General features: G+C 37.4%; 1 protein-coding gene across 6 annotated transcripts in view; it reads left to right on the top strand.

Annotated features, from left to right (window-relative positions):
• Positions 1-23,954, top strand: part of TTC3 (tetratricopeptide repeat domain 3) — a 135,558-nt gene that overhangs the window by 58,143 nt on the left and 53,461 nt on the right. For all 6 annotated transcript variants that reach the window (XM_061193926.1, XM_061193930.1, XM_061193928.1 and 3 more), the window contains 13 exons: positions 3,014-3,148; positions 3,796-3,876; positions 6,349-6,461; positions 8,933-9,053; positions 11,140-11,262; positions 12,022-12,123; positions 13,782-13,874; positions 14,536-14,600; positions 15,607-15,743; positions 17,296-17,622; positions 19,728-19,979; positions 22,694-22,740; positions 23,729-23,785. In XM_061193926.1, coding sequence (XP_061049909.1) covers positions 3,014-3,148; positions 3,796-3,876; positions 6,349-6,461; positions 8,933-9,053; positions 11,140-11,262; positions 12,022-12,123; positions 13,782-13,874; positions 14,536-14,600; positions 15,607-15,743; positions 17,296-17,622; positions 19,728-19,979; positions 22,694-22,740; positions 23,729-23,785 — 1,653 coding nt within the window. The remainder of the gene's footprint in view (positions 1-3,013; positions 3,149-3,795; positions 3,877-6,348; positions 6,462-8,932; positions 9,054-11,139; positions 11,263-12,021; positions 12,124-13,781; positions 13,875-14,535; positions 14,601-15,606; positions 15,744-17,295; positions 17,623-19,727; positions 19,980-22,693; positions 22,741-23,728; positions 23,786-23,954) is intronic.

Below are 23,954 nucleotides of genomic sequence, written 5' to 3'. Positions count from 1 at the left end.
AAAAGGGAACCCTCTTGCACCTTTGGTGGGAATGTAAATTGGTACAGCCACTATGGAGAAACAGTATGGAGGTTCCTTAAAAAACTAAAAATAGAACTACCATATGACCCAGCAATCCCACTACTGAGCATATATATACCCAGAGAAAACCATAATTCAAAAAGACACATGCAGCCAAATGTTCATTGCAGCACTATTTACAATAGCCAGGTCATGGAAGCAACCTAAATGCCCATCGTCAGATGAATGGGTAAAGAAGATGTCGTACATATATACAATGGAATATTACTCAGCCATGAAAAGGAACGAAATTGGGTCATTTGTAGAGATGTGGATGAATCTAGAGACTGTCATACAGAGTGAAGTAAGTCAGAAAGAGAAAAACAAATATCATATATTAATGCATAGTTGTGGAACCTAGAAAAATGGTACAGATGAACCAGTTTGCAGGGCAGAAATTGAGACACAGATGTAGAGAACAAACATATGGACACCAAGGGGGGAAAGTGGCGGGGAGGGGGGTGGTGTGATGTATTGGGAGATTGGGATTGACATATATACGCTAATATGTATAAAATGGATAACTAATAAGAACCTGCTGTATAAAAAAATAAAATTCCAAAAAAAAAGAAAGAAAATAATGAAAATGGAACAACTCGTAAAGAAGGATCCACAAAGCTAAAAGTTGATTCTTTAACAATATAAATAAAATTTACATATCAGTATGGGAACTGATTAAGAAAGGAAGAAAAGAAGACACAATAAAACAATTTCAGGAATGAAAAAGGAGACTTCCCTGGTGGTCCAGTCGCTAAGGCTCTGCGCTCCCAATGCAGGGGGCCCGGGTTTAGTCCCTGGTCAGGGAACTAGATCCCACATACCGCAACTAAAGTTCCTGCATGCCGCAACTAAGACCCAGCGCAGCCAAATAAATAAATAAATAAATATTTAAAAAAAAAGAATGAAAAAGGATACCTTACTACAGACCCTTCAATATTACAAATACTATATCAAAATACTATTATGAACAACATTATACCAGGAAATTTGAAAACGTATGTAGATGAAATGAACAAATTCCTAGAAAAATCCAGCTTATAAAAACTAACTCAAGAAGAAATAGAAACCTGTACAGAATCCAGAATTTATAGAACCATGGCTAATCACTATTCAGTCATTGAATACCTGTAGACTATGTATTATCAGTGAAAGGTTGTTTCTTTTGGTTAAATGTGATTCATCTGAGTTTGCTTTGACACTTCAATGCTTTATGTAAATACAGTTCTATTTCTTCTAAAATAAAATGTTGGATTTAAATTTCACTCCCCCCCCAAAAATGTATATTAACATGAAACACAACACTCATTTTAATGTCTGGGTCATTTTAAAATTCTGTTAACTATGTTAGGTATATATGACAGATATCTTATTAAGGACTATTGGAATGAAGCATGTTAAGCATTTTTAATCAGTTTCCTAATCGGTTTCAACAGCTTTCTAATTAGTTGCATAAAAGCATTTTTAGAATTTCTAACAGTTGGTGTTTTTAAAATTGTCATTTTACATTGATTTTACTGATTCTAAAAACTGATGGACTTAAATTGTAAAGACAACCTGTAAAGACAAAAAGAGTATTTAAATTAAAATGATGGTTATTTTTGAGCCTTGATTTGTTCATTTAACACACTTTTCTTTAGGCCCTTGCATACGCTGAAGACTGGCATTGCCATTCAGCCCGCTCTCATGGAGCTTTCAGTACAGACCATTTATTTGTACTGTTTTGAGAGAAACAATTTCCAATGGAAACATGAGGCAAATGGATTTGTTTTCTAGAATGAAAGAGATTAGAATGGAATCAGTTCATCCAAGGCTGAATAATAAATAATAAACAAGTGTGTGTGAGGATAGCACGTCATCTTCTATAACTCTTAAAATTCTTATCTTAATATAAATATGGCGATTGTTGAGCTTTTAAAATACTGTGTAGCAAATACCAAGTTTACTTGAGAGCTGCTCTTTTCCATGTTTTTTTCTGGGGGGAAAGTTCTCCTAAACTTTGATTCATTGGACGAAAAGCACTAGGCAGCTTTTGTTTATGTGTGACCAGACTGCTTTTCCCTCTGTGTTTTGTGCAGTGGGGTCTCCTTTTGGATCCTTATCATTAGGAACAGTGAGGAATGTCATGCAAATATTTGCATTTTCTGCTCTCTTGAACGGTGTACACATGTATGGCAAGGTGTGGGGAGATCTAGCTTAGCCTCCAGGCTTGCCTCTCCAGTCTTTATGGAACTTTTGTGGCCTATAGCTATTGCCATGTAACTAAAATCTGAATACAAATTATAATGTATGTGCTCATGTATATTCAAATTATAAAGTTTTTTTCTCGCTTTATTTCAGGGTACATTATAGCAGTTTTTTTCCTTATTCTCTTCTCTTTGCATTTAACCTAGTAATATCTCTCCCGATAATATTATCTAGTTATATTCAAGTACATGTTAGGCAGGAGTAGAGCTACAGATTGAAATAACCATTTCTTGCTGAGAATTTAGGTTTGTTCCAGGGCATGAGGGCAGTTGTTAAAATCTGGTAGTGACCAGGAAATTGATTGCTTGTTCTTATTTGTCTAGTTGTTCTAGTCTCGGCCAAACAATTTGCTTATTTAAATGATGGCTGATGTTCTCCATTTGAGCTGTTAAAACGTCCAAATACTGTCTGGTTGGCCTGGAAAAGTGTGTACAGCTTAGCACCACGTGGTGTAAAGTGAACCACCCTTCTTTGTCATGGGCGGCACTAGAAGTGTTGGGATTAAGATGGTGAAGCGGTACCTTTTAATTTCCACTTTAATGGGGCTGTGCTGAGAAAGGAGTATAATGCGTAAAGGGTAGCTTTGGGTATTTACATGTTTTATGATCAGTTATAAAGTATAACTGCCCGATGATGAACGTTGGCATCTTAAGTTTTAGACTAAGCATGTGTAGCTCTGGTTTACTGAAAAAGAATTTCTTTTTTGCAGGATTTCGCTAATATAATGAAAATGCTGAGAAGCTTAATCCAGGATGGTTACACGGCTTTGTTGGAGCAGCGCTGCCGCAGTGCTGCCCAGGCCTTCACAGAGTTGCTCAATGGTTTAGATCCTCAAAAAATAAAGGTGAAATTGCCTCCTGGTAACTTGTTTACCGATGCTAATGCGTTTCAGATGAATGTAGAAGGGAGCCAGCACTTTGACTTCATTGTACTAATGTATCGTCTTGCTGAAATCAGCTGAATTTACTCCAGGTTGTAGAAGCAGACAATGCTCTGATTCAGCCTTTATGGTTGCAGTCGTTATAGAAGCCAGGTTTAGAATCTCTCCTTGCACTATAGTTGGTGTTCGTTAGAACTCTTGGCTTTTTATCTTACTAGAGTACTAAGTCAAGGATTTGGACTCACTTTAGTCACATCTTTTCATCCACAAAGAAAGTATTAGCTGGGTAAATATGCAAGGTTGTAAGAGAGCAAATAACAGTCTGTTACTCATCCCATTAATATGCAAAAGAATATGACATCAGTTATTCTATCTGTTATGAACCATGTGTTCAGGGAACTCTGAGACAGTGATTTTGTGTTTTAGATACTTGATAGCAAGATAACTGCATATCTTTGCAAAATGTATTTTCTAATTCTGTTTGGTCTTTGTCCCACAGTGATTAGTAAGATATTTTTGTACTTCTTTTACTGTTGTGGCTAACAAGTTAGTATGATGTAGATTGGGCAGAATTATGTTCAGATGTTTAACTGGAGCATTTTTATTGACAGCAACTGAACCTGGCCATGATTAACTACGTCTTAGTAGTCTATGGACTTGCCATTTCACTGCTTGGAATAGGACAACCTGAGGTAAGATTTGTAACAGAGATAATAAACAATTAAAATATGTCATTAATTTTAGAAGGTATGTTAAAATAGTTTTTCCATTTTGGCTTATTTCCTTCTGGGTACTTTTTTTTTGCTTTTCCAGTTTTATTGAGATTTAATGGACATACAGCACAGTATAAGTTTAAGGTGTACACCATAATGATTTGACTTATGTATATCATTAAATGATTATCACAGTAGTTTAATGAGCACTGTCTGTGTACTTTCTTGATAATTTTTTCTGAAATACCTAAATTTAATTTAGTTTGTGATTTTTTTTTGAAAAGAAAATTTAGTTTGTGTTTCCGTTAGAAAAGTTATGCCAGACCACCAGTGGGAATCTACGTTTTATTTGTATAAAAAGTAAAGGACCTGATATATCATGATAAATTTCGGAAACATGTTGAGGTAAAAAGGCAAGTTGGAGAATGTAGTAAACATCGTGATACCACTTATGTGCAATTTGGAAAACTTACAGGACAGTAGTATATTGTTTATGGCTATCTGTGAATTTTGCAAAAGTAAAAAGAAACATGGACTAGCCCTACATCAAATTTAAGATAATGGTTGCATTTAGTGATAGAAGAAAGGAATGGGACTTGGAAGGTTAAAAAAGGAGAGTTCAACTTTGTGTCATGCCTTTTTATTTTTTAAATCATAAAAAGAATGCTAATGTTAATAGCTCTTAGTTCTGGATAGTAAGTACCTGGGTGTTTTATCTTCTAGAGTTCAGGCTTCCCATAACCACATGCAGTCAGTGTATGGGTGTCAGCACACATGGTTTCCATTACTCATGGTCCTTCAGTGCTCTCCTGGAAAGCTTACTTACCTGCACTGCTGAGCATTATACTTTGCTTTCCATGGCTTCGAGTTTTTGATAAAGGTTGAAATGGCTCTAGAATTACCTCAGGAATAATATATCCTTTCTACCAACTTGGGCCCCAAGCTTCCTAGGCTAGATGAGGCTTAACCCTAATTGCTCCCTAATAAGGATCAGGTTGTTTTATGTTCCGCTCTCTGAGTGGTCCACAGAGCCTGAGGTTCATTTTCCTTGTGACGTGCTGTTGGTCTTTTTTTAATTTATTTATTTGTTTTTATTTTTGGCTGTATTGGGTCTTCGTTGCCGTGCGCGGGCTTTCTCTAGTTGCGGCGAGCAGGGGCTACTCTTCGTTGCAGTGCGCGGGCTTCTCATTGTCGTGGCTTCTCTTGTTGCGGAGCACGGGCTCTAGGCACACGGGCTTCAGTAGTTGTGGCACGTGAGCTCAGTAGTTGTGGCTCGCGGTCTCTAGAGCGCAGGCTCAGTAGTTGTGGTGTACGGGCTTAGTTGCTCCGTGGCATGTGGGATCTTCCCGGACCAGGGTTCGAACCCGTGTCCCCTTGGCGTTGGCAGGCGGATTCTTAACCACTGACCACCAGGGAAGCCCCTTTCTTGTTCTTGATGTGACAGATGAGTGTCTTTCATTAGGGAATCTCTAACTCTATTTTCTAGTCGATTGTTGGGAGACAGGACTGTATGATCTCCATTCTTCTATTCTTGGCAGAGTGACAGTAAGCTTCTTACCATGTTTTGCCTTACCGGAACTGAAGAAATAGTTTGTTACATTTTTTATTTACTTTGATTTACTTTTGGTTTAAAAAAAAAACTAAATAGGTATGATAGAACTTGGACATTTAAGAGAATTTCATCATTCAGAGTGTCCCCAGAAGGAAGTATTCACTCCAGAACAGCCCTTGCTGAAACATTTTTGGCATGCCTCCTTTGGAGCTGGCCTCAAAGCTTCTTATTAACTCCCTGGCCTCAAAGCTTCTTATTAACTCCATTTTGCAGTGACATTTCCTTTTTCACCCACAGTGGAGTGGCTAGTATTGCTTTGAGCTAAGTGTCTTTTGGATTTTTTCCAAAACAATATTCATTCAAAACCCAGAGGCTTCCACTGTTGAGAATATTCAAAAGAGTGTACTCTAAGCTCTGTAAAGTTTACTAAAGAGCTGTTTTTAAGACAGAGCATTTGTCTGTCTTATGTCACAAAACATTGTGGCAACATCATTGGAATTCCTGTGATCCCAAGGGGGCAGCAGTTACTAGGATATATGTTATGGCGTGTTTGCATCCAAATCAGTCTCTTTTACCCTGAATTCACACCTTTTAGGGTTAGCCAGCACACACTGGGACCCCTGTGTGTTAGTAAATGCTTATTTGGTTGGTTGTCTGATTTCAGTGCCAACTTTTCATTCTGGAGCTGGATCATTTTGGTTGTGTCTCTTGAGTATCCATATGGTCAAAATTTATGTAATTGTTAAGAAAATGAAGTGCAGAATGTATAATTTTGCCATAGAAATTTTAGGATATACGGTTGTTTTTAATATTACACAAAAGGAATCAACTTTCAGGTAAAATTGGTTCCAGTATTTCTCTTTTTGTGTAAGTGATCACTGTTCTCATTGCTACTGAAGGAATTATCTGAAGCTGAAAACCAGTTTAAGAGGATGATTGAACACTACCCCAATGAGGGACTTGACTGCTTGGCCTACTGTGGAATTGGAAAAGTGTATTTGAAAAAAAACAGGTTAGTAGAAAGAAACCACACTACTTTATGCTCTAGGCTGGTTACTCGTTTCAAATCTAATGTGATGATGATCCTTTTTCTGGAGTTACTTTGGTATCTTCTCTGTGGCACACTATGATAATTGTGTTTACTTTGAGGACTGGCATTTGAATATTAATTATTAAAGTAAGGTCAATCACTTCAGTTCCCAGTGCTTTCTAATTTTGAATGTAATAGGAAAATCAATAATAGAGTAATTTGGACTTCCCTGGTGGCACAGTGGTTAAGAATCCGCCTGCCAGTGCAGGGGACATGGGTTCGATCCCTGGTCCAGGAAGATCCCACATGCCATGGAGCAGCTAAGCACGTGTGCAACAACTACTGAAGCCTGTGCACCTAGAGCCCGTGCTCCGCAACGAGAAGCCACCGCAATGAGAAGCCCGCGCGCTGCAATGAAGAGTAGCCCCCGCTCGCCGCAACTAGAGAAAGCCCATGCGCAGCAACGTTGACCCAAGCAGCCAAAAATAAATAAGTAAAAAATAAATAAAAAAAAATAATAGAGTAATTTGACACAAAGGATTTTATGTTTTATCTTTTAGTATATGTCATTTATAAGTGGCAACTGAATTGGTATAAATTAATGCTTTACAAGTGTGATTATATAATTTTTTGGTTAAATACCTATTTCCCCCAAAAAACTTGTATGAGGATGTGTTTTTTTTTTTAATTATTATTTATTTATTTATTGGCTGTGTCGGGTCTTCATTGCTGCGTGTGGGCTTTCTCTAGTTGGGGGGAGCAGGTGCTACTCTTCGTTGTGGTGCGTGGGCTTCTCAGAGCGCAATCTCAGTAGTTGTGGCGCACGGGGTTAGTTGCTCTGCAGCATGTGGGATCCTCTGGGACCAGGGCTCAAACCTGTGTCCCCTGCATTGGCAGGCAGGTTCTTAACCACTGCACCACCAGGGAAGTCCCTAATACGAAATATATATATGTTCAAGGACATTATGAGTTAGAAACAAAAATCTCTCCTCTGAACCTATAGTTGAAGTACAGCCAATATAGTGGTAGGTATGTTAGATTACTTTTATAAAGAAATAATTGTTGACTGATTGAATATCATTCATAACTTCTAATTATCCTTAAATTTTCATCTAACTGTTTAGAGGAAGTTTTATCAGACCATTGGTATTCTTGGGAACCCAATCTTAGGGGGTGCCTAGAACCTTCTTTAAAGATCTTTAAAGATTAAAGAAAGTTCTTTTACTTCCTGAAGCTACTGTCTGACCAGTTCAACTCTTTTAAGAATCAGGGGTAGTGAGGATTTAGCAGTCACTTCTATGGTAATAAATGAAATTAATTCCAATTTAGCAAAAGTTGTTTGGGACATACCTGTTTAATGCAGTGGCCACATGCAGATATTCACAAGATCTGGGAACGTAACATAAATGTGTAGCATCATGGAAATTGTAGTAAATGAAGACGTGTTTGCCATTCTGAAAGGCATTTAAATTTTTTAAAAATTTATTTTATTGAAGTATAGTTGATTTACAATGTTGTGGAAGGCCATTTAACTTTTAATTTCACAATAATACAGTTTGTGTTTCAATGTCCAGTAAGCTGGTTTTTTGCTGTTGCAATGTGCAGTGTCTGGTTGAAAGTCCTGCTCTTTATAACTGTCTTATGGTGGATACTGGTCTAGCTTTTCTGCAGGTGAAGTTTTCTGTACCCAAAGGCAAAAATGACTTCTTCAATTGGGAAATCATTTCAAGATTGGAGAAAGCAGAGAACCCTCTATTCTCTAGTCTGAAGAGAAGAATAAAGACTGGGATAACCTTATGATCCAGTGTTCTAGTATTCTTTTGTTGAATGGACTGTGGGAATCTATTGAGATTAATTTTTAAACCATAAATTGGAACTGAAAGATTTCATATTTATAGTTAAAATAGTTTACATACACATTTGTTCTGTTAAAATAATTCACTGCTTTATAGTTGAAGATGTCCAGAATATACGATTTCTTTAAAAATTTTTCAGCAAAACGGTTTTACTCTAGATGTTCTAAATGAGTCAAGTTAAGAAAATTTCCCTATTTATGATTAATTAGTTGAAGTGGAGCTTTGCTGTTGCTCTACAAGAATCTACTTTAATTAGATTAGTAAATGAAATAAAAATGGAACAACCATAATTTATTCAGTTTTCTGTTTTAATTGTTGAAAACTTTTTTAAAAAATTGCAACTTTAAAAGGACTAGTGTGCACCTACCATAATAAAACCAGTGTCCAGGTAGATTAGTGTTTAATTTATATTACCTTTGTAGCAAACAGTGATAATGTCTTGGTTTTTTAAAGAACATATGGGTTACATTGAATAATTCTGTGTAGTGATTTGTCAAATGTACTCTTACCTAGTAAGCTTGAAATCTCTGTGCCTTGTTGTGGGGAATGAAAATTCATGTCACATCTTTAATATCTTCTTCATAATTATGATTTTAGATTTCTAGAAGCTCTTAATCATTTCGAGAAAGCAAGAACCTTGATCTGTCGTCTTCCTGGAGTGTTAACTTGGCCCACAAGTAATGTGGTTATTGAAGAGACTCAGCCAGGGAAAATAAAGGTAACCGTTTATTTCTCTAGAGAGCATCTTACTAACCATAAAAGCTCATCTGCGCTTCTGCGCTCTGACTCAGGTATCAGAAGACAGGTAGGAGCACTCTGTCCTCAGCTCCTCCACATGCGTTTCCCCTTGAAAGACTGGTGAGAATCACCAATGTTTATTGAATGTTTCCTGTGTGCCAGTCATACACCGTCCATTTATCATTACCTTTAACCCTTACAGCAACCCTATGTGATGAGCACTATGATTATTCCCATTTTACAGATGAGGAAGATTACATTTAGAGAGGTTAAGTGTTGAGCTCAAGGTTAAACAGCTAGGAAATGGTAGAGCTGGGACTTGAATCCAGGCATTCTGACCAGAATGTGCAACGTTAAGCAGCATGGCGTACTGGTTGTACTTAGAGAAAGGTATAGCATTGTTTTTTCATCATGGTTATTAATGGTACTTGAAATGGTACCATTAATGGTACTGAAAATACAAATTTACAAATGGTATTAATGGTACTGAAAATACAAATTTAGTCTCATATCCAGAAGCATAAGATGCTTTGCCAGTTCTAGAAAGACTAAAGTATGTGAATTGACGCGGATGGGCCTTTACTTGTGATGAACCCTGGCATTTACTCAGAACTTGCTTTTGGCTGAAGCTTTTAAAAGCACAGAAATCAACTCTTACAACTCAGTAATAAAAAGACACTCTAATTAAAAGGAGCCAAAAGATCTGGATAGATGTATCTGCTAACAAGCTGTATAAATAGACAATAAGCATGTAAAATGTGTTCAACAGTTAGCCATCAGAGAAATGCAAATTAAAACAAGATACTACTTCATACTCACTAGGGTGGCTGTAATCAAGAAGGCAGACAATAACAAATGTTGGCAAGGATGTGGAGAAATCAGAACGTCCATACATTGCTGTAAAGTGTAAAATGATGAAGCTGCTTTGGAAAACAGTCTGGCAGTTCCTCATAGGTTAAAGATAGAGTTACCATATGACCTAGCAGTTTCACTCCTAGGTATGTACAGAGACAGGAAAACATATGTTCTCACAAAAACTTGTACATGAATGTTCATAGCAGTATTATTCACAGTAGTCAAAAAGTGGAAACAGCTCAAAGTGTCCATCAACTGATGAATGGTTAAATAAAATGTGGTATATCCATATAATTGAATATGAGTGACAGAAACCAGACACGAAAGGCCACATACTGTATGATTCTGTTTATCTGAAATCTCCAGAATAGGAAAATCTATATGTGAAGACAGATAGTAGATTAGTGGGCTAGGGGATTGAGGAAGGTTGGGGAGGGATTGCTAATGGGTATGGGGTTTCTTGTTGCATGGTGAAATGTTCTAATTTTAGGTTATCGTGATGGTTATACAACTCCGAATATACTAAAAAACCACTGAACTATACACTTTAAGTGTGTAAATTGTATGCTATATGAATTATATCTCAACAAAGCTGGTATAAAAAATAAAACTAAACATAGGGATTGTGGGATTTTCCTCTCTTTATACTGGATTGGAGTGGAGGCACAGGAACTACTGATAACGAACAGCCAGCACTGGAAGCGTGGCATGAGTCTTGGGGGCTTCAGTGGCAGTGGTGTAATTCTCCAGGTGATGAACAGGCACAGGTGGCAGGGGTTCAGGGAGGTAGATGGATGGCAGTGGTGGGGTCCTAGGTGAAATGACATTGGGAAGGAGGAGAACAGTAGAGCCCTAAGGGTTATTCTACCTCATTTGACTCCCTGTGAATGCTTAAAGGTGATTTCTAAGAGGTATGTAGTGTAAAATGAGGTTTGATGATTATAACGCAGGATAAGATTTTGATTCAGAGTCTGAAATTCTGAACATTTTTTGCTCAGCCCTTTTTTCCCATCTTTGTCTCTTGGCATGTCTCTGTATCAGCCTCTCTCTAGAAGGAAAAACTTTAAAAGTTGTATGTAGCTCTTGGCTAAAAGGCGTTTGGTCCTTTCTGTGCTGAAAATATTTTGATGGCAAGAGGTTATTGAAATCACAAACATTTTATTGTTGAATTAGTGTTGTAGTAGTATCATTTTTGTTTATTTTTGTTTTAGATGCTGTTAGAGAAATTTATTGAAGAATGCAGGTTCCCTCCAGTGCCGGATGCCATTTGTTGCTATCAGAAGTGCTGTGGATATTCCAAAATCCAGATATACATAACTGATCCAGACTTTAAGGTACTAATGAGTGTGTACTAGGTCATTAACTTGCTGAATTGTGCCTTAAAATGGATTCAGAACAAATTCTGTAATTGGAGACACCTGAGTTCTGTGACTTTTCAGCAGTTTTATGTCCTCTTGTCCTCCCCATCCCCTGGACTTAAGTCTACATCATCTCACATGGGGGCCCAGAGCCACTGAAATAAACACCAAGGGCAAGGATGGTGACCTGAGAAGGCAGGTTAGCTGATTCCATTTCCCCTTTCTAGCCTATTTTTAGGAGCCCAGGGAACAAAGTGAGGTTAGTACCCATGATTTGTTGCAATTCCAATTTCTTGCAAAATTTGAGTCCAAGAATCTGAAGCCCATTCTGATCACTGAATTAACTCATAGAGACCTAAGTCTGAGACTGAGTCTGGCAGTGAATTGAGTGAGTAAGACCCTGGGCTTTAGCTTGTTCAGGAAGATACAAGCTGCTCGCTGCCCCTGGTTAGTAGATCAGATGAAATAAAGTTTATAAAATATTTGATATTGTAAAGGATAACGCAGCTGTAAAGTGTGGAAATGAATATGTCAGTTAAGCTCAGTATTTCCAGCACTAGGCAGTCTGGGGTACGGAAGTATTATACTCCCCCAGGAGGAAATGTGACATCTAGTTATGTCTGCCAGGTAAATGCAGACAGCTCTCTATCTTAATATGTGTTGTGAGTGAGAGAGAGAGAGAGAGTGTGTGTAGACATCTTTCAAATGTGAGTTAAAAATTGTTTTAAACCCTAGGGTTTTATACGAATCAGCTGTTGCCAGTACTGTAAAATAGAATTCCACATGAACTGTTGGAAGAAGTTAAAAACAACAACCTTTAATGATAAAATTGACAAGGTAAGGCTAACAGGATTGTCTGGATTTTTCAGTATGCTTATTGTATTGCTGATTTTTTTCCCCTAAGAATCTTTAGGAAAAGTCTTAAGAGGATGTGAATTCCTCCCTGTGCATGAGACATAATTAGAAAGTATTAAATTAAAAATTTAATGATAAAGTTAGAAAATCAGTTTTTGTTTTTTAACGTTATTTATTTATTTTATTTTTGGCTGCATCGGGTCTTCGTTGCTGCACAGGGGCTTTTCTCTAGTTGCGGCGAGTGGAGGCTACTCTTTGTTGCAGTGCAGGGGCTTCTCACTGCAGTGGCTTCTCTTGTTGTGGAGCACGGGCTCTAGGCGTGCAGGCTTCAGTAGTTGTGGCTTGCGGGCTCTAGAGCGCAGGCTCAGTAGTTGTGGTGCATGGGGTTAGTTGCTCCGCAGCATGTGGGATCTTCCCAGACCAGGGCTCAAACCCATGTCCCCTGCATTGGCAGGCGGATTCTTAACCACTGTGCCACCAGGGAAGCCCAGTTTTTGTTTTTATTTTATGCAAGTGTAAAGGCAGTAACCGTAGAGGCTTTTAATAAATTGTTGAACCCCTTTTACACTGGAAATATTATGATCAAAAATAAAAGTTTAAATGTCTGATTTTAATGTTATGATGTAGAATTGGGGCTTCAAATTTTATATTTTCTAAAAAAATTTGATGAGATAATTTGTACTAAGAAATCAACTTAATTTTGTACTGCCACATCTGATTGGGGTTTTCTCTTAATTAACAAGATAGTGATGTTAATTACCATTAGCCAGATATACTTTGAGAGCAGTCACAGTTTAATAATCTTGTTTGCATTGATAGAATTTGTTTCTGATCCATATAAGCTATGGACTTAAAAAAAGAAAACCTTTTTCTACGCTGCTTAGCCTCATGTAAACCCCTATCCTTATTGAGAAAAAAAATAAAGTGGTTGTGCTAGGTGAATGTTAGCAATAGGGATTACTGAAGTTTAGTAGAAATAAATTCACACATTTTACACATTTTCATGTAGTTAACTAGAGGTGTAATGATGTGACCAAATAACTGCTGCCATTGAGTCACTTCTGCTATGTCTTTGTCCTACCTTAATTGAGCTTCTCTAGCTGTGCCCTTGCCCTTAGTGGTCTTACCATTCCCATGGGTTGAAATACCCTTTGTAAATTTGCTTTCACTAGGATGTATTGAAGTAACTCAAATATCTTATGACTTACAGTAAGAAAGGCTCGTTCCTTGCCTGCGTCACTTGTCCTGAAGTTTTGCATTCGTTGTCCAGGGTTGGGCTGTGGCATCTCCAGTCTGTGTGGCTGTGTTCTTTGTTTCTGAATTGAGGCTGAGGAGTGACTGGAACATGTTCTTATGGCCGAGGGAAAGGAGCAATGGCCAGTCCATTCAGTGTTTCTTAAAGCTTGTGCATGGGTGTAGCGTACGTCATGTCAGCTCACCTTACGCAAACAAAGTAAGTCCCGTGGTCTCCCCTACAGCTGGGGGCTCCGGGAGTCAGATGGCAACGAGCAGGGACTTTACGGCACGTCCCTGAAGGAGGTTCTAGATCACATTTTGACTGTTCCTGATGGTTAAAATGGTATACATGTATAGATTTATGCTGAGATGGAGCACTTTTTTTTTTTTTTTAAATCAAATAGGATTTTCTACAAGGAATTTGTCTTACTCCTGACTGTGAAGGAATCATTTCAAAGATTATCATCTTCAGCAGTGGTGGTCAGGTTAAATGTGAAGTAAGTATTTAATAAAGGGGAAGTCTCCTTAAATTAATAAACAAAATGCTGATACCTTTTAAAATATGATTTAAATTTGTGGAAGTTGTACTATTTGGATCTTGTGTTTTCCAGGAAAGAAACAGTTACTTAATATAAGAAATTATAGGAAGTTATAGGATGTGAGAATGCTTCTTTGCATTGAAGGATTCTCATATTCTTTTATCTCCTAAAAGAAGGAGGAGGCCTTTTACATTTTAGTTTTACTGTTTTTACTCTTTTTAATAACCTTATTTTGTTAATTCCCAGTAAACGTTTGGGTGTTGGCGAGGTGGGGGACTTAGGGAGGGAGGAGAGTGTCTTGAGGGATTGCCTTTAGCCTCCCCGTATGGGAGTTGGCAGGAGTGGGTTGTTGTAGTGACATCTGTAGTTTATTTGATCTTCTGCTTACTCTTAATTTTTTTTTAAGCTTCCTAAATTGTGTCTACTCTCTTGTTCCTCTTTTCAGTAAATTGTTTTGCTAAAGTTTTCTGGGCTTTTGTTTGGGTCAGAACATCATCACTGTTCCCTATCAGATTGAACATTGACTGTGTGTGCTTCTGAAATGCTTGTTGCTTGTGGTTTTGTGCTTTATGTCATGGGAGCATGAGACAAATTTTGGATGTGTCTGTTTTATTTAAAGTTTGAACACAAGGTCATTAAAGAAAAGGTTCCTCCAAGACCTATTCTGAAACAGAAATGTTCTAGGTAAGATTTTTAATAATCAGTAGCTTAATAATGTCTATTAGAATATAATTCTGTTAAATGCAGATTTCTAAAGTATGCTGTTTTTAAAATTGGCTCTGCACACATATCCAGATAAGTGGTTCTTAAGTGAATTTTATGGATATTTATAACTTTCAAGGGAACTAGCCTAGAATGGTTAAATGCTAAAAACTTGAATAAGAAGCATTATTTAGTGGTTGAATTTATAAGTAAAATTATGAAATTAAACTATGAAATGACATGTTCAATAGATTTGGCATTTGGATAAAAATTATGTACTTAGCTCTCAGTTGTTGAAACTTTAATTCCAAAAGCATCTTTCCTTTTACTCTCTTCAAACATTTTGAACCAGTGACTATTTCTCACCCTGAAATACTCAGTGAACTGTCAAAATTATTCACTTCTGTATCTTCTTGTTCAGATCAAATAATTCCAATCCTTTTTTCTTTTCTTTTTGGTCCTGCTTCTTGCTTTCCATTTTAAGAAGTGATTTTTTTCATCATTGGTGACCAGGAAAGAGCAGAAGAAAAGATGAACAGAATTATTTGTTGAGAAGAATTTGTTGTAACCATATTGACCAAATTCTGATGTTGTGGGCCATTATTGGGTTGTGAAAATAATATTTTACTGTGGAAATGAGTATTTACATGTATTACCTTGCAGAGTCATTTTTACTATTCCTGTTTACCCTAAGCAGTAACTCATATACATGGAAATAACATCTGCATGATCTGTACATGCCATCCTTAATTAGAAGTCACTCAGTCATTGAGGTTCTTGTTTTCATGAAACAAGTACACTTGTTTTGACTGAACTGACCACGTCTCAAAAGTTTTTGATATTGAACAGAAGATATAGGCCAAGTTTTAACTGAAAAAGGAAACTTCTAACTTATTGTTTGGTGAATGGTTTCTACAGTAGGCAAAGGAAAATAGTTAATTGAGTTTATAACAAAGGTGAGTTATGACTAATTGTAAATATTTATCAGCCTAGAGAAGTTAAGGCTGAAAGAAGACAAAAAATTGAAGCGGAAGATCCAAAAAAAGGAAGCAAAAAAATTAGCACAAGAAAGATTGGAAGAGGACCTAAGGGAAAGTAATCCACCTAAAATTGAAGAGCAGAAAGGTATGCTGGGAGTCCAAGGCATGATAAGAATAATATATTCTTGCTTAAAAGTATAAATATAAATATTCATCTTGTTGGGCCTTATGTTAATTGTTATTGAGTTGAAATTTAGATTTCTGTTGGCATTTTGATTTTATCACCGTCTTCTGATTACACTGAGGTGGGGAGGGGGTTGGTGTAAGGAACATTGAATTTAGAAGCAATATACAGGGATTGAAAACGCTACCCTGCCACTAACTCAGGGCAAACTGACACCCTGTCCGATTCCTGATCTCCAAAGTGCACGTGAGAATAATATCTGAAATTCCTACTGTATGTTTGACAGTGCTTTGTAAACCCTGCTACACAGATTTAAGTTCTGAAACGTTGAACTGTAAATTAGCCACTGGTTATCTGAAATATGCTGAGTTCAAATAAAGAAGCAGTTCATACTAGGTGCCAGAGAGATTACCTAGTCCAGCCTTCTGTTTTACACCTGTCTTGTCAGCATTCCCTGATCAACATGGGAGCGGTCTCAGTAATTTACTGTTTCTGTGGACATATTTACTTTCAGGTTTTGGGGGGGTTTTTTTTGAGTTTTTTTTTTTTTTTAATTGAGGTATAGTTTCAGGTGTACAACAGAATGATTTGATATTTGTATATATTGCAAAATGATTACCACAGTAAGTCCAATTAACATCCATCACCGTACATAGTTACAGAATTTTTTTTTTGTGAGAACTTTCAAGATCTACATGCAAATACGCAAAACAGTATTATTAACTATAGTCACCATGCTGTACATTATAGCCCCAGGTATGCTTTCAGTTTTGAGTTGAAGTACGTTGTTCTCATTTTCTACTATGATGGCTGTTCCCAGAATGAAATATTTCCTCTTGCTGTCTTTATTTTTCATCTAGTGTTCCATTAATGTTTCACAAATCAATCACAATTATCTTTCCTACCGAAAAAATTTTTAGTGAACATTATTTACTTATTTTATATATATATATTTTTTGTATTTAATTTATTGTCTTAGCTTCAAGAGGCTAAATGGCCATTTTTAGGGGGAAATGCCTGGGTGGGAAGATGAACTTCTGAGATATTTTCCAGCTTGGAATCAACGACTCCACAGGTCTATGATTTAGGATTCAACAATAAGATGAATAACATACAGTAACTACCAAATGTTAATTGTATCTATACATGAAGAAATGATCCCTTCAACTCCAGGAAAAAACCCTTTGCATTCATGCATGAAACATATTTACTGAATAGAAGTTTGGGTAGTTGATGAGGCTCAGTTAGGATTTTTAGATGAGTGGTACAAGTGAAGGAAATAAGGTACTTGATATGTTCGATTTAATGTGAACTTTCATACCTTTTAAAGGTGTTAAATATTTTATTTATATTCCTAATTTAAAATTTCTTAGGCTATTTAAAACAACATAAAGAATACATCTGAGTCATGTTTTATATTGCTATGTAATGTTATGTTAATTTTTTCTGAGTTTATATTTTTGCAAATTGGTCCTCTTTCTCTTTTTTACTGACCACTGTTATTTATCCGTAGAAACTGCAGACGGTGTTCAGAGTTGCCAGTTCCTTGATGACAGAATTCTGCAGTGCATAAAGCAGTATGCTGACAAGATTAAGTCCGGGATACTGAATACTTCCAAGCTTCTCAAAGAGTTGCTTTCTTGGAAGGTTTTAACCACAGAAGACTACACAACCTGTTTTTCTAGCAGAAATTTTCTGAATGAAGCAGTGGACTATGTCATTTGTCATTTGGTTCAAGAAAAGAATAGAGTAAAGACAAGGGTGTTTCTGCATGTTTTGAGTGAACTTAAAGAAGTGGAACCAAAATTAGCCACCTGGATCCAAAAACTTAATAGCTTTGGTACGTCACTTAATTCTAGAGATGCAGTTTCATAGGAAGGATGAACGTAGGCCTCTGAATCCTTTTTCATTTTCCTATCATCATTTATGATTTTTTAAAATGTAGAACCACAAATTTGTATGGTTAAAAATGCTATTTCCCCCAACTCACAATTTTTAGGTTACTTTATGGATGGGTTACAATATGCTTTTGTATAAGGTGTAAACACAGGAAAGTTCAGTCAGTAAGAAAATCCAGTCCTATGTTATGCAAAACTATTTGTCCTTGTGTAAAGTGCGTGAATACTGGGTACAGCCATGGGTAAATAGCACCCCCTAGAGTCAGCTGCTGGGGAGTGCCCTCTGGGATTGTGCAGTTTAGTAGTCACATTCCTTAGTGAAGAATTTCCAGGAAAGAGTGGATGGAACTAATTGCTTAGGATCACCTAAGGCAAATCTGTATCTAAGGATTAAGAGAGAAATACCCTGGGGTTGACCTTCAGTATTGTGAATCACAGGGTCATAAAATTCTGGTACTCTGCCCTGATTTTCCTAATTCGGTTGAGGAAGAACCCCCCAAGCAGGCTCTTTGACCAAAGCCACCTAAGGACTGCAGAAGGCAGCTGCAGAGAGAGTTGTTGACTGAACTAGATGGTGATCTCTTCTGGTACCAGGGCCTTGTTTGTCCTGGTGACCAGGTTGGCTGCTGCCTAGTGCTGTGGATGATTCACTTGGCACCTGTTGGGTAAAAGGCTAGTGGGAGCCACAGCAGGGCAGGCCCTTTCAGCAGCAGTCTATAGAGAGAGCCTGCCTGACCTGCCTTAGAGACATGGAGCTGATAGAATTCCAGGGTTTCAGAGAATATATTGATACGTTTCTGTCAGTAGAGACAAAGTAAGATGGCAGCAAACGTGGTGTAGTTGGTAACTAAATGTTGCTGTGTTGAGCATACATCTCCATGGGTTTCTGGCCCCAGACAATTTCACCTAAGTGATGATTGCTGTTAGTGTCTACTGACAATCAGACAAGTAAATTATAAAGTTATGTCTTACCTTAACCTGCTATATTTAACAAAGAGCTTAGTTTAAATGCAGTGGGAGCGGGGGTTAACGTTTCAGTACTAGGTGTGATCTGCTCCCTTCCCCTTAACGAGCACGTGCTTTGATGTGAGCCATAGATGGAGATGTGAATGTGGTATTTCTTCATTGCTGATTCCCTTGAACCTTGTATGAGTAGTTTATGTGATCCCTGATTCTGGTGTTTAAATACACTAATTTTTCATGTAACATGACTTCTGCAAAGCTAACTATTTCATCTGGAAGAAACAGCTGTCCAGGGTAGTTTTAACTTGGCAATCTCTGCTTCATTTGCGGACTGAGAACCTGTGGTCCGTCCTGTGTTAGAGGCGTGTCGGGGGAGAGAACAGAGCCAATCCTTGCTTTTTGGCGGCTGTGTTAGTAGGTAGCAGGTGTTCACCTTTCAGTAGTGGCGTGTGAGGTTGCAGCCACCCCTTTTTCTGAGTTGGAGAAGGGAGGAATAAAAGCGGGAATAGTGACCACCTCGCATCTTGTGAAGAGGGTAAGGAGCCATGATATTTTGGGGGATAAGGTGTAGTTCTTGGAGGTGTTGGGTGAAGAGTTTGCCCATTTTCTGTTTTATAGGCACTTGGGAAGTTCTGTATATTATTGATATTTTGTTATCATGGAGTATATGTAGAAAAGCATTGTAAAATCTTACCAGCTTGTACTAATTGGAATGCAAATCATTACGAAGTAGTGAAAAAGTTATTGTAATATTTTTAGAGGAATTTAATGCCTTTAAAAATGCCTTTTAAAGGCATTTAATTCATTGTATCTCCTAAGTCTGATAAAAATAACTGTATTAATAGAAACCTTTGGCCTACCTTGTTCAACTAATAGATAAGAATTAGTATAGTTAGCATATTAATGTGAAGTGGTGTTTCTAAAATGCATAATAGCTTGAACAAGTTTGTTCTCAATTATTTGAATTTTCACTGAAAATGTAAGCAAACTATAGTAGAACTGCTTTCAGAGATGTGAAACTGAATGTGATTTTACAGCAAATAATTTTCCCCTTCTTCTGACTTGGGTTTTGTTTTTATTATAGGCTTAGATGCCACAGGACCTTTTTTTTCTCGTTATGGGGCCGCTCTTAAGGAGCTTGATTTTAGCATCATGACTTTTCTCTGGAATGAGAAATATGGTCATAAACTAGGCTCTATAGAAGGAAAGCAGCTTGATTATTTCTGTGAGCCAGCGTCGTTGAAGGAAGCGCGATGTTTAATATGGCTGCTGGAAGAACACAGAGACAAGTTCCCAGCACTGCATAATGCTTTGGATGAATTCTTTGATATAATGGGTATGTGGACTGAGTTTCAGTTTATATCTAATCTTAGAAAAAAATCTCCAAAGGACCTAGCTTACTTAAATACTTAACAAAGAAAATAATGAAAATTATTATGGTACAACTGGCTTATTTGGGGAAATTAGTGTTAAGAATAGTGATTTTTTTTTTTTTTAATGTCATAAAACCTTCTTACTCTGTGGAGTTAATTGTTGTAGAGATATTCAGATGGATACATTACACGGACTATACACCATACTATTCTCATCGTAGGTATTTTGACAGTGTCATGGCAGAGATTGTATATCATAGGGATGGAATTTCTTAGGAAATGGCTTGATTTGTAGCATTCAAGACAACATTGGCCTGCAGAAGTAGGCGATGCTTGCAGCCTCTAGAACAGATAGAATATGTATTGTAGTGGGAAGAGCCTAGAGCTGGGAGTCAAGAAAAGCAGGCTGTGGCCCAGCTACTTCCCTAACTCAATTAATTAGAAACTTTCTTTTACTACTGCTTCAAGGCCCTGTGCTAGGTGTTAACAAGGAATTCAGAAATGCTTACGCTAGTCTCTGCCCTCAAGGACCTTATGTTTCAGAAAAGGCAGTAAAATGAATATACAGATAACTGTAATATGTGCTGAGGGGTTCTCCTCGGGGAAGAGGAAAGCCTTGGTGCAGGGGTAGAGTCCAAGTCCAGCTTTGAACATGGAGGTGGAATTTGACAGGTTGACGTCCAGAATTAGAGACAGGGTGGAGGGGACTTGAGGGGGCTGCTTGGATAATGGCATGGAGTCCACTTTGGCAGAATAGGATAACTAGTAGTTAATTCTTTAGCTTCTCTTGAATGTTAGTTTCTTCATCATTAAAATGAGGATTTGGAGCCAGTGATCTGTGTGATTCTGTTTTGTTCAAAATTTTAATATTCTTAGATTCTAGATTAATTTAAATTTCTTGTCTTTGGTACTGCATGTATCTCTTAGGATAACGCCTCGCCCCTGCCCCCCACCTTTTCCCTTAGCATCAGAAGTCTGCTTATATATTGTCAGGAGTTAGACTTTCAAATTTTGTGCCACTTGTTTTAAAGGGTACATGAAAAGGTCTGGCCTTGTACAGAAATGTGATGCATTATGAAGTTCAAATGCAGTATAAGGAACTGAAAAGCTTACTTTTGTTGTGGTTCTCAAATATAGGTGGCTTTATTTTCCTAGGACACTGCTTCATGACTGGAGTTGACATGCTTCTTGATAGCCTGAATTTATTGCCATCAGTTTTCTGCTGCTGGTAATAAAATGCTGTCCTGGGACTGAGCTTACAAAACTCAATGCATGTTTGGATCACACAAGATAACTAAAAAGGACACAACCCTCTCATTATGTGTTTTCCCTGATTCTTGTGTTCTATACCTAAAATATACAGTCCATCCAGTTGTGACTATTTCTCTGCTTTTAGTCATAGGGTTGGAAGCCACCAGCCAAATGACCAGCCAACAGATTTTCAAGTTCACTACTTGTGCCTCTCACCCTCATCCCAGACATTTTCAATTTTGTCTCCTTTCATTTAAAGGAATGACTGTATTTCTTAAAACTTCAGAATCCACTGATCTTGTAAATAAGGGTACTCAATAATATCACCAATGCCGTGATAATTGGGAGACCCAAACTCTCCTGGATCCTGCATGCATATTTCCCTGTTGGAATTTCTGTGTAGATGGCCAAGAGACCCATTAAGAGCAATATGGCTTAAGCCACTTGTATCTCTAGAGACCTGTTTTTCCTAGTTATCTCAGATAATAACGTTTTATATATTGTTTTTAAGCAGGAAACTCTGAAATTGGTCTCCACCCATCCTCTTGCCTGTTGCCCCATGTCTAGTTTGTTGCCAATTCAAATAAGCTTTATTTTTGATCTGCCCTTCCCTGTCTACCTCCGCTTCCCTAGGCCAGGATCTTAATAATCTTTCCATGATTGCAGTAGCCTCCAAACTGGTCTCCATGCTTCTGACCCTCCTACTCCAAATCTTTCTCTTATGTTGCTGTTAGTGACTCTTCTAGAACATCTGTCTGATCCTATAAGTATTTTGTTTGGGAAGCACTTGCTTCATTTTGCCTACAAATTGAATTCACATTATCTGTCTGGGTTCATCAGCACTCTCCCCATCTGCCCTCTGAATATACACCCCACTTCCTACTGTGTCCAAACCGGCATTGTGCTTTCCTTGCTCACATCCCACCCCTTTGCTTGTTCATTTCAAGTCTAACTTGTTCAAGTCCCCTCCTCCCCACATCCCTCCCTGACCCCTGACTCAGGCCACTCCCCTTGAAGACTTTATTATTCTATCAGCTTTGTTTCCACTGTATTTGCTGTGGCATTGAGCACACTGAGCTGTGGGTGTTTGCCTCTTTGTGTAGCTTGGAGAACATGAGGTTATCGATGGCAGGGACTTCTCTCTACATTTCTGTATTCCCTGCACCTAGCATAGAGTTTGGTGCCTAGAAAGCAGTCAAATTATGCTGAATTGGATTGAAATTTTGTGGTTCTTTGTAGTTGGTTTTCCGATGAGTTAGCCATTTTGCTCTTGGTTTCTAAGCTAAACTTATGTCAAAGCCAAATAAGGAGTAGAACATAGTGGATGTTAGTAGTATCTGGGGTGGTTTTCTTTAAGGCTTTTAGTGTATCCTATGGCAATATAAACATTTTGTTTCCTCACAAAACCATCTGTATCTTCCTACAGACAGCCGCTGCACTGTATTAAGGAAACAGGACAGTGGTGATGTGCCAGTAAGTTATTTGATCACTTTCAATGTTATGTTCTAATTCGTGTCAGCCAAAGGAAGAGAGGAGGACCCAGGCCAGTGTTTGTTTACATCACAAGAGGCGCTCCAGAAGCAAATCTTGAGGACTTATGGATAACGTGTACGATTTCCTTAGAAAGTTAATCCCAATCTTCCTCTTGGAATTGGAACAACAGTCAGCACACTCTGAAGTTTAAATTAGACAATGTCCATAAGTTTTCACAACTAATAAATGTTAATCATAGATATAGGAAAGGAGTTCTTGATTCATCTGCTGGCATAAAAATGAAACGTTATCTGTAATGATTAAAATTGCAATGTTTTGTTCTGTAAGGAAAACAAATGGACTTTGTTTTGAGTGGCTTACAATTGAGCTTAAGTTAAAATAATTCCAGAGTTGTCTTCCTTGGTAGTTTGTGGCAGTTTTCAATCAGAAAGATACTTGTTTACTGATTTTTAGGATCAAGTCATCTATACTTGAAATTTTGTCTTAGTCCACTCTATCAAGACACTGTCTGGCTAACTACAGAGACACAGCTGACATACCCCATGGGAAGTTAAATGCTTTTTCTGAATTCACTGTTTGTGCCCTGGCGTCTGGCCAGCTGTAGAATGTTGAGTTTGGTTTAGTAAAAGGAAAATCATTAAAATATGATCAGCATATAACTGGAATTACTTAATAAGTCTGATTAATTACTTGAAATGACATAAACCTTGTTGAAAATGAATACAACATGTTAGGTTGGAACAATTTAATTTTAGTTATAGCATTAGGCATCATTTAACTTTTTCTTATTTTCTATTATAAATCAAAACACTAGGGCTTAACACACTATAATGTTAATTTTTGTTAAACATTTCATGTACTTCAGCTTAGGACTAGTCTATGAAAATCAGTATGGTATCTTTATAATATACGGCAGCTTCATAATGCTGTTATATGAGTGTTCAGTAATTTTTTTTTTATGTTTCAGTTTAATTCTACCAAGATAAAAAACAAAGGCAAGAAAAAGAAGCCAAAAGATTCAAAGGTATGGAGTATTTTCTGTATTGATTCTTGTCCAAAATAATTAATTGAATATATAAATAAATATAAATAAGAATTAACCAGTTCTTGGGATATTTTGAAGCATTTTGTAGAGAAAGAATTTCTAGGCTTTCGTCTAAAGATGTTTTGGCAGTCTTCTACATTTTGAGGAA

Source organism: Eubalaena glacialis, chromosome 6 (assembly GCF_028564815.1).
Source record: "Eubalaena glacialis isolate mEubGla1 chromosome 6, mEubGla1.1.hap2.+ XY, whole genome shotgun sequence".
NCBI lineage: Eukaryota > Metazoa > Chordata > Mammalia > Artiodactyla > Balaenidae > Eubalaena > Eubalaena glacialis.
The sequence above is the reverse complement of the archived record's forward strand: the minus strand, read 5'-3'. Positions and strand labels throughout refer to the sequence as shown.